This window comes from Zonotrichia leucophrys, chromosome 19 (genome assembly GCF_028769735.1).
Source record: "Zonotrichia leucophrys gambelii isolate GWCS_2022_RI chromosome 19, RI_Zleu_2.0, whole genome shotgun sequence".
Lineage (NCBI taxonomy): Eukaryota > Metazoa > Chordata > Aves > Passeriformes > Passerellidae > Zonotrichia > Zonotrichia leucophrys.
The window spans coordinates 10738646-10749580 of record NC_088188.1 but is presented as its reverse complement, the minus strand read 5'-3'; the positions used below and the strand labels follow the sequence as shown (position 1 = coordinate 10749580).

At 49.9% G+C, this 10935-nt stretch overlaps 1 protein-coding gene across 9 annotated transcripts in view; it reads left to right on the top strand.

Annotated features, from left to right (window-relative positions):
* Window positions 1-945: 945 nt before the first annotated feature.
* Window positions 946-10935, top strand: part of MSI2 (musashi RNA binding protein 2) — a 199310-nt gene continuing 189320 nt past the window's right edge. For all 9 annotated transcript variants that reach the window (XR_010442426.1, XM_064729501.1, XM_064729500.1 and 6 more), the window contains exons 1-5: window positions 946-1050; window positions 1222-1262; window positions 1390-1471; window positions 1836-1920; window positions 6081-6122. Coding sequence is in view for 8 of the 9 variants with exons in the window: in XM_064729501.1 (XP_064585571.1) it covers window positions 989-1050; window positions 1222-1262; window positions 1390-1471; window positions 1836-1920; window positions 6081-6122 (312 nt within the window). In the remaining variant the exon portion in view is untranslated. The remainder of the gene's footprint in view (window positions 1051-1221; window positions 1263-1389; window positions 1472-1835; window positions 1921-6080; window positions 6123-10935) is intronic.

The window sequence follows — 10935 nt, the reverse complement described above, 5'->3', positions numbered from 1 at the left end:
TCTCCAGTGGGCCTGACCTCCCAGCCCTGCACACATCCATTTATTCCCACCTTGTTCATTAGTCCCTGCTGGAAAGTACATCCACGTACTGCCCCCAGCCCCAGTGAAAATATTATAATCCCTGAGCTGGAAATAGTTGGCAATCCCAAAACAGCTCTTGCAGGCTTGGCTGCTGAGCTGGGAGGTCTTTGGGTGGGAGGCACTCGGTGCTGGACAGGTGGAGGAACTCCAAACCCACTGATGTCTCTGAAAATTTCCCGAGTCCCTAAAATTTAATTTTCCTCCCCTGGACACCCAGCAGGCACTTCCCAGGCCCTGGAATTGTCCCCTGACACCCGGCTGGGCTGTGTGGGGTGGGGAGCAGAGCAGGGGGCCAGCAGGAACAGCCAGTTTCAGCCAAAGGCCACCCCTCGTGAGGGTCGGGGGGCCTGGGCAGGGTGTGAGGGGCCCGGGGGTACAGTCCCATGAGGGGGAGACAGTCCCATGACGACAGTCTCGGGGTACAGTCCCGTGAGGACAGTCCCATGAGGACAGTCCCGGGGTACAATTCCGGGGTACAGTCCCGTGAGGACAGTCCCGGGTGTCGCGGACACGAGTGAGGGACGGACGCGCGCGGGGGGGAGGGAGCTGCGCGGGGAGGGCGCGGTGACGTCACGGTGACGTCACAGAGGGCCACGCGCCGGCGGAGGCCCCGCCCCCGCGAGGGAGGGCGGGATGGAGGGAGGGGAGGATGGCGGCGGGGGGAGGGAGCGCCGGCGCGGCGCTGAGCTAAGCCGATCCCACGTGTGACGGATCTGGCTGCTGCCCCAGCGCCTCTCCAGTGAGATCCTCCGGTAGCGGAGGGAGGAGGAGGAGGAGGAGGAGGAGGAGGAGGGGGGAACGGAAAAAGGGGCAAAGCAAGCGGAGCGAACCGAGCCGGAGCCGGGCCGGGGGGGGCGGGTTGGGCGGGCGGGGGGGGTTCTCTAAGGGGCTCTCGCTCGGCGCGGCCATGGAGGCGGACGGGAGCCAGGCTACCTCGGGGAGCCCCGGAGAGGCGCAGCACGACCCCGGGTAAGTCGGCGGGGCGGCGGGGGCGCGGAGCGCGGCGGCGAGGGGTGGTCAGGCGGGCCCGCCCCGCTCCGCGCCGCTCCGCTCCGCGCCCCTCCGCCCCGCCGGGAGCTGCCCCGTCAAAATGGCCGATCCCGCACCGGCGCTCAACTCCGCTCTGCTCTCTCCCTCCAGCAAGATGTTCATCGGCGGCCTCAGCTGGCAAACCTCACCAGGTAACCCCCGCCCGCCGCCCCCTCCCCACGCGTGTCCCGCCCCGCGTGGGCCGCGTCCCGCCGGCCGGGCCCTGCCCGCGCCCCCCCATCCCTGACCCTCCTCTCCCTCTCTGCTCTCTCTCCGCAGACAGCCTTAGAGACTATTTTAGTAAATTCGGAGAAATTAGGGAGTGTATGGTCATGCGGGACCCCACCACCAAGCGCTCCAGGTAAAACCGCCGCCCACCCCGCTCGGGCTGACAAACTTCGCGAGTTGCGGTCGGGGCGGGTGGACCCGCAGCCCCCGGTGCCGGCCCAGAAGCCCGGCCCGCATCCCCCCGCACGCGTGGGGCGCTGCGGGAGGGCTCTCCCCGCCCGCATCCCTCCAGCCCGGAGCAGGAAACAAAGCGGCCGGTGGAGCCGGAGAGGGGCCGGGGGTCGGAGCCGGCCGCCCCTGCTCCCGGAGGCTTCGGGGGAGGGCGGAGGAAGGAGGGGGACCCAGCGGTTTATTTTTATGACTTCTCCCTTTGGCTCTAATTCTCATCACCACCCCCCCCACCCCCCCGCCATCCCCTCGCTCTTTGTCTCTCGCAGAGGCTTCGGGTTCGTTACGTTCGCGGATCCGGCGAGTGTAGACAAAGTCCTGGCCCAGCCGCACCACGAGCTGGACTCCAAGACGGTAGGTGCTGCTGCGGGGGCTGCCCGCCGCCCTTCCCGCACCCGCGGCCGCGACCCGGCCGCTGCGAGCCCCGCTCGGGCCGGTGCCGCGGGCGGTGCCAGGCTGTCATTGAACCGGGACCTTGCGTGCCTCGGCTTTGCCTTTATATTTTTTATAGACTCTGCCTTTTAACTTGCCAAAAGCGGTAACTTTCTTTTTTTTTTTTTTTTTTTTTTTTTTTTTTTGAAATCGGAATTCACCCATACCGACCGCTGGCTCCTCCCCCGGCCTTATATTTTATTGAGCGGTGACATTGAAAAAGCTGTGGAGTAAAATCCAACTTTTTTTGGTGTTGGGCTGCGGCATGCTTTCTGCAGGGAACTTTGTGATTCTTTTGATTGATTATTTATGTATTGTTGAGCGCGTTTCAAGGTGGGAGTGACTTACTGTCAAACCGAGAAAGCTGCTGCTCGTGTCATTTCCCAAAGTCATTTTTTGGAGAGGTCCCCTCACCTGTGATGGCAGGGCCCCGGCGAAATGCACGCGATAATTTATGGGAAGCTCTGCCAGAGCTGGAGAGTGGATGTGGTAGAGAAGCACAAGTCCTAATGTGTTGTTGTTTCTCCAGAGCTTTTTGCTGCGCTCGGTCTCCAGTGCATAATGTAAGGAAAAAAATGCTTGTGAGATGCAGCTGATTTTTTATTTTTTAAATCAACATTACATTTTTGGTTTTTTTTTAAACAAAAATTCCACACCTGAGTTTGCCCCCTGCCCCAATGTGGTGCTTTCAGTGTTGGGTCAAACAAAAGGTGTCGGGCAAGTGCAGCTCTGGGCCCTGTGTTCTCCCTGTGACCCAGGCCAAGCAAAAAGATGAAGTTTTGTGCCTCGTACTTGGTTGTAGTTTTGAGCGTGGGCAGAGCTGGGAGGGGAGGGGGGAAGGACACTGCTAGAGGTCATCAGTGCTCTGGTGCTGCTGGCTCGGAGGGGGCTGTGTTTGGGAAGGGAGCTGTCTGCAGAGACGCTCTGCTGGGCACACCGAGCGTGCTCCTTGCTGGCACTGGGGTTTGCAGGCGGCCTTCTGGGGCTTAAGGGGTTTATTTTAACCTGAGCCTGGTGTTAGGAGCAAGCCTGTCTCGGTGCTGCAACATCTCACGGGTGCCTGTGTGTGCGAGATTGTAGTTCAATGAAGAAAGGGAGAAGCAGGGAGCAAACGTGAGGATATGGTTTTTTTTTAAAATGTAATTTATATGGAAACAAAAAGCTTAAAGGTGTTGTAGAAGCAGGTGGAATCTAGTGTTTTAATTCGACCTGCAGATTCTGCTGGGCTTGCCTGAACATGAAGCCCATGCTTTCACATGCCTTAATAATTTGATTTTAGGTTTAATCAGATATGGTAAGATAACTGATTCAACCGTGCTCCTGAAATTAAACTCACCAGACTTTTCATGTACAGCTATATTCTCTATGTGTTTTTAAAGATAAATTTAGATAAGAAGAACAAAGGCAAACAGTATCTTGAACGAGAGTTTAAAAAAAAAATCATGGGAGGACACCCTGTCATATTTCTGACTATAATTAGGTCCTCCCCCAGCTTTTTTCTTGTATCACAGTCTAGTCCCTGCAATGTATTAATTTGCTCTTCTCTGGGGGAGGGGTGAAGAGCTTCACCGGGGCAAATCTGCCTCGGTGTTGGTTGTGTGATAATGATTGAATCAATCCAAATACAAAACTGACCTTAGAATCAGTAATTCAGCCTAAAAGTGAAGCCCAGAGCCCGGCAGGTCCTTCCAGGCGTGTATTTGTAGAGTATTGTAGTAACTGTTGTGCAGTATAACAAGGCATTTGACTCTGTTTCAACGTTCAGCACAGGAGGCAGATCGGTTGGGTATTGGCATGGAAACGTCGCTCTTGTTTACAGTTACGTTAAAAGCTTTGTTTAGGTAATGGCCATTCATATCAGAAATAGTATTATAGTCATTTCCTAGAGGACTTGTAGATACAGTAAGTAGAATTGTACCTAACTAACTAATTTTTTTTTTGGTAGAACTTTGGTTTTTTTTGGTTTTTTTTTTTTTTGTTTCCTTTTTGGTTGTTGTTTAAATAGTTGACAGGGTTATGCAAAAGGTATGGATTTGCCACATTCGTTGCTAGTGTTTGTTTTCAAAGGCTGGTGGTGTTTATGCAAAAGGTTGTGGGAAGGAAAATTCAGTTCTTTTAGAAAATCTGTCGCTGTGGTGCAAGGGACTCCATGCTCTTTGAACTGACCTTCAAAAATGAATGTGTTGCTTTGGAGTTTAATGGCTCTCCCAGCTTTTTACCAGCAGGACTTTGCAGTGATGTCCCTCTGGTGGGCCTGGTGTTCTTTGGTGGGAAAACCTGTAGTTTTGGAGCAAACATAGAAAAGTGCATATTTTTCCACCTTTGGATATTGCTGTGGAAAATCCGTACCTGTTGTATTTCCCCAGTAGACAAATGCCTAGTCAGTGCTGAATATATTTGTAGATAATGTTAATCTCTATGAAAAGGTTAGCTCTCTAGATAAATAATTTTACTCTTTATGCTTTTTGAACAATAAAATGGCATGTAATCGCTCATTTCTCAGGTGTGTCCTAAAAAAGGTACAATATTTGTATCTGATAGAGGCAAATCAGTTTATCAGTTGCACATCAAATGTCTGCGGTATTTCCCATTTTGACAAATTAATTGAGTAAAACTGCTTTTTAGGAGAGACCCGTGGTTATTTAGCAGTGACAGGAATATTTACCACCGCAGGAATAACAATACCAAATGCAAACATCTCCTTTTCCTCAGGGTTTGCTTGAGGGGGGAGAAACACAACAAAAGCCAGTCCCAAAGTCTACAAGAGCCCGTCCTTCCGAATGTGCTTAACGCTGCCGGCGCCAGTGGCATCACTTGGTGGCACAGGCAAGGACAGCACCCAAAGCAGTTGCAGGTTGCACAGTCCAGGCAGGATCCAGTACTTCAGAACATCCTTCTCCAGGCCCTTTTTGTGGAAGATGTCTGCGTGCAGGTGCTGCTGAGAGGCAGCAGTGAGGGCAGCAGCGCACGGGCGCTGTGTTGCGGTTTAGGGGAGCTGCTGTTGGAAGGGCTGATGGTTTTGTTTACATCCAGCCCTCAAACACCACCGGGTGCCGTTCCTCTGTGCCTGCGGTGGTGCCTTTTTGGTTTCATGTAATTTTTGAATGGGAGAGAGGAGTCCCTTTTTAGAGATGACCCCGTGGAAGTTGTGTGAGGTTGCAGAATTAGCATTTTGGAATGCAGAGGGGACGTGCTAATTCATGCAGCGCAAGGGGAGCCAACGCTGCATCTTTAAACAGGCCAGGGGGGTAAAGCAAGGATTTTTTTCTTCCCCCTTTCTTTTTGTCTGTGGTGACGTGTATGAACATGGATAGTTTGAGTAACTCCGTAATGGAAAACCTTGTTTAGGAAGTTGTTTATTTTTGAGTTCACTGCGTGTATATTTCACACACATGAAACTCGTTTGTAACTTACTCCTCTCCCTTCCTGCCCCATCCCAGAAATGTCCCTTTCGAGTTTTCCATTGCTCACTTATTTTCTTTGAGAGTGAGTAAATCACATCAGTTGGGTATATTATTATGGAGGAGACTCTAGTCCTTCAAATGTTTCAGTTTTAATAATTGAAATGTGAATAATTTGACTTTGCTTTCCTTTTTTGTATGGTGTTGCTTGTCAGTTAGCAAAACAAAGCAGAAAAAAAGAAGTAACCCCAAACCCAAGTGCAGGAAGGGGCAGGTGTCAAAGCCACCAAGTTTAGACGTTGGTCAGGAGTGCTGGCCCTCTTTCTGTGCAACCTCTAGGGCATGAGGATAATCCTCAACATGCAGTTTTGGTGGTAGAGGCAGCACCCAGAGACTGATCCAGAGCTCCCTGAGCACCCATGGGGATTGCTGCCCGGAGGATGATGGAGGAGAAGTGCAGGAGAGATGTTTTCTTCCTGTCCTCCCATCTCCCCACCCCTGCCAAACTCCCCAGACAAACCCAGACTGTGACCTATCATTTCCAGAGTAGCTCTGGATGACCCGGTGTGCTGAATTGCAAGCCTGAGAAATGAGGGATTAATAATTCAGTGATTTAAAATCAAAATAATGTGAAATGACAACCAAAGCTACCCTGTTGATTTCCCCTTTCTTTTTCCTCAGATTGACCCTAAAGTTGCGTTTCCCCGACGAGCACAGCCCAAGGTAAGTAGGAGGATCGATAATAGGATTTCAGGCACACAGAGAATCATTGTTGCCAGGCAGTTCGGGTTTCAGCCGGGGAATTGGCAATGAAAGCTTTTAAAGCTGCTGCTGCTGGGGGGGTCAGTGTGTGCCTGGGGCCCAGGAGCTGCTCTGTGTCCCTGCAGAGCTGCTGGGTCGGGCTGGGCAGCAGGAATGGGCCGGCTCTGCCACAGCCCCGTGCCCGGGCGGTGCTCTGGGCACCGGGCTGGGTGCATGGGCACTGCTTGGATTGAGTGCAGCCTTCAGGCTTGTTTTGAGCTGAGCTTTCAGTTCTGTGCTTGTGATGGATGGGGATCTATCTCTGCCTTCATTGTTTGCAAATTTCCTTTTGTGTAACTCAAGAGATGTGTGCGGAGTTGTGCGTAAGGCTCGCATGGAGAGTTCCTGGTGAGGCTCTGGGGGCTGCTGGCTGTTCTGTAGGAGCAGGGGAACACAGAGCTGGGAGTGTCCAGCTGGTCAGGCTGGCCAGAGCGGTGGCCTGGCCGCCAGTCCTGGCAGTGGCACGGGGACACTGCAGGGACAGAGGCTCTTGTGCCCCTGCACTCCCTCCAAATGCCACTGGTGCCATTTCTCCTGCAGGAGCTGCCCATGGAATACAAGTGATTGTTGCTCTTTAGGTTGTGCCTAATGAAAACAAATCAGTTTCAAAGCCAGACTTGCAGCGTGTGAATTTTGAAAGCCAGAGGCCGAAAGAAAACTTTTGCAATTGACTTTTTTTTAATTTGTTTTTGAGAGTCTATTGGAAAAAACTTAATTTAACTGATGTATGGCACTTGTGTACACACTTGTCATCTTGGGTAACTTCAGTCTTCTGGTAAAAATGGGAGAAAAAGGCTGCAAAGTTGTACATGCAAGTCAATAAGGAAGAGAGGTTTAAAGTTGGTGGTGGGAAACTACCTGACCTGCAGCCTGAACTGTTATTGCATGCAGCTCCTCACGAAAGCAAGCAGTGTAACTGGGTGTGTTGAACCATGATGTTAAATATTGCACAAAATAGGAAAAACCCTGTGTCATTTCAAACCCCCAGGCATGGCACAGGAGAGGTGCTGGGGAGCTCTTAAAAAAAAAGAGAACAAACCCCAACAGCCTACTCTCAGAATTTTAAACCAGACTAATGTAGGCAAATGTTTAGAGGTTCTTCTCTTCCTAGGACATATCTAATTACTAATTGGTGAATAATAGTGTGCCTGGCTTGCTTCTGCACTGAGCAAAGAGTTTATAGTGTGTGGGGCTTGTGGCTTCTGGATTATGTTGTTGGATTGATGCCATCTGTAATATACAGTTTAAAGTTAACAGAATTTTGATCATGAGCTTGATGGGCCTATCCTCCTTCCCAATACCTTTTAAAGGTTAATTTACATTTTAAACTGTCTTCAGTGCCAGTTATCTGTTTCTACAGTGTTATTTGGAGAAGTTTGTAATGGGCACAACAGAGCTGTTAAGCTGTCCCATGTGATTTCTTCTCTAACAATTAAAAAAACGAGGACATGTTTTGTGTCGAGCATATTAGTGAGTTAAATTTTTGTGTTAAAAAATGCAAAATCAGGTTGTATTGACAAAGGGGATTTTGTTTTTCTACACGTAGGGGTTTTTTCCCTTGGTTTTTGGTAACAGACATCTTTCAAGCGTGGGGCAAATGCTGGAATGGACATCAAATTCCACTCTTAGCAGGAGCTCGCTCTCTCTGGAGAGGTCAGCAGTGTCTGTTGCTGCTTTTTACACAGTTGTCCTTTCTAAAGTGTTGGGATTTCTACGGGGCACTTGAAAAAAATCTGAAGATTGAAAACAGCCTGATTTGGAGACTGGAGAAAATCAGATGCAATAAAGAGCAGATTTTACATCAATTATGATGTATTATTCTGGCAAGCATTTCATAATCTGAATATTTTGTTTTCTGTTTTTTTAATTAGATACTGAATTAAGGTTTTGGACTTTAGTTGTTCATTTATCCCAGTTGAATAGCGAATGCTCAGCGTTAAAATGTGACTGTACTTTAGTCTAATTAACTAGCTAATGCTTGGGTCTGTGGAGATTAATGGCATTTAATGAAATGTCTCTGTCTCTCTAGGTGCAAGGAGAGAATTTGTTTTTTGTTTTGTTTTGGTGTTTTTTTTTTTTCCCTGAGTAATCTTGCTTCCTGGTACGTTTAGTAAAATGGGGATTTGTTTGGGTTTTTTTTTCTTTTCCTGTGCTTTTCCTGGCAGTGATGGGGGCTGGGGGTGCATTCCCCCATCTCCTGCCTCCCTCCATCCCTCCATCCCTCCATCCCTCCCTCCATCCCTCCATCCCTGTCCTTACAGCTGATCTTTGCCCCTGCCTTTTCCAGCCCACACTCACTTGTTCCTCCCCTCCCGATCCACTGGAGCTGCCCAGCCCTGAGGCCCTTTCAAACCCCAGCCCAGTGAAACGCTTTATTTTATTTTGGGTTTTTAAACCGCGTCTCGGCGGTTTGACGCCTCTCTGGTGGTGCAGATTGGCTCCCGAGCCGGCAGTGCAGGTTGTAACAGCCCAGCTTTCTTCCCTGGTTTCCTTAGAATGACCCTGCAGAAATCCTCCTGAGTGCCTCCCCTGGGTTACTGGATGTGGAATCCTGCTCTCCTTGGAGGGCCAGCACCACTTGAAGCTGTTGTTTCAGGAATTCTGCTGCAGGGTTTAGCTCCTTGGGCTGCTGGGGAATATATGTCTCCTTCCTCGGGGCTCTGTTCCCTGATAAAATCTGCCTTGCTCCCCGTGCTGGAAGGCACTGTGTAACAGGAGATCATTTGTAACTCTGCTGACTTAACAAGTCCTTCAAACGCAGCACTGATGGGGTGCCAGTAGTTTTGTGCCCCCTTCTGAATATTGGAGACTACAATAATTGAGTTACTGTTACACATGGCCTGCCATTTCTGATGTTCCCTGCTCTGTTAGGTTGGAGAATATTCATCACAGGGGTTGGTGCAGGACTGTCCTGGCCCCTGTGCCCGTGGCCAGCTGGGTTTCCTGTCTGCCTGGGCACGGGGGCTCTGACCCTAACCCTAACCCTTGGGCACCTGTGGTGCCCCCTGGGCAGGAGCAGTGCCTGCAGCTCTCCTTTGGTGTGGGACTGCGAGCTGCCTGCTCCAGAGCAGCCAAAGGAGGGCATGGCCTTTGGGGATAACGCCCAGGCTAACCTGGGATTGTGTTTTAAAGCCAACCAGTGGATTTGGATGTCTGATTCCAATTAAGTTAGCTGTGGGTGGGGTGTCTGCGTCCCTTGGCTGTCTGATAAGCCTCAGCCAGAGTAGCAGGGAGAGATTTCATTCCAAAGCAAATGATGGACCTTGAAAATCAAGAGTTCTGTTTGTTTTCTCCCCTGCTTCTGCCTGTAAACTCCTTCAGGTTAGTCCTGCTACTTCACATCTTATTTTAGGTGTTTACTTTGAAGTTTCTTTTTTTTTTTTTTCCTCAAAAAAGTGACCTGGACACAGTAGCAGAACTCAGGATTCTTCCTTTCCTGCCACCCTTCCTTCCCCACCAGGCTGTAAAGAGCAGCAAGGTCAGACCTTTTCCAAATAATTTTTAAAAATTCCTTTTAGATTCCCCTGTATTTGCAGGTCTGGGTGGAGTAAGGGAGGAAGTATTTCCTGATCTTGGCATCAGGCATGGATGAGCAGCTCGGCGATAATCATGGTACCATCTGTGTGCAGAGCATTGCGAAGTCCTTCCCAGATGGACTGGGGGGTTTCTTTGGGTGGTCCGTGGCCCCTGTTTGGGTGTCTTGTTCAGCCACCTCGATGTGGATCCCTGGTCCAGGGTAAGCTCCTGGAATCTGCTTCCCTCTGGCAGTGGATGGGCCAGTGGAAGAGTTCCAGAGTGTGAGTGAAGCCAGCCCCAGGCAGTGGAGGGTCAGCGTTAGGAGCCCTTGTCTGTGGGTCTGTGCTGTGGCTGAGCACAGGGTGAGCTCTGTCCTTGGGTGTCACAGCCACAGGAGAAGGGGCTGTGCAGGGCCTTCTGTCAGCAACAGGAGCTGAGCTGGATTTCTGTGACTGCTGTGTTTTGGAGATGTAAACATGTATTTCTTCTCCCCAATCACTCAGGTAGATTGTTCATGTTGTCCTGAATCCCCACAGACTGTCTTGTGCTTGTTAAAATGTCTGTATTTCCATTCTCATTGCCTAAGGATGTCTTTCATGTTAGGAATAGTCCTAATGTACTTTCCTTCCCTTTGACATGCTGCTAACTAAAAATTAAAATTGAACACTGTCTGACCTGGGATTTTTTTTAAAAAGGAGGTTCTACATTGCCTGTGTTTTCCTGAATTGTTGGATTATTTTTAATGGCATCTACCAGGTGACTTTTGTGCGCTTGTAACTGCCAGGAAAGGTTCTGAGGTAGGGAGGTCAGGGAAATGGAAGGAGAGCAGCATGCTAACACCCCTGTGCATCCCCTCTGCTTCCAGATTGAGTACATCTCCTCTGCAAAGTGCTGAGCCTTTATCAGCCCGGGGGTAGGTCTACTAATGACTGATCTAAAACCATCAAATTCATTTATTTGTCACTGCCAGTGACAGGCCAGTTAATGCTAATGGATTCTTTTTTTAGCCTGTTGACTCTGGTGATAGTCTCATAAATGTTGTGAAATCCAGAGCATTAAAGGCAACTTGGAACTTATTTTTAGAGGAGAGCCACTGAAGCAGGGCAAGGTGGGGTGTGTGCATCAAGATGTATGTTGTGCTGAGAAGGAGCCAAGAACAATTCTAGTTCATTAAGCTCTACCTTGGGTCTTGCTGTTCCTGATAGTTATTTGACTTTTC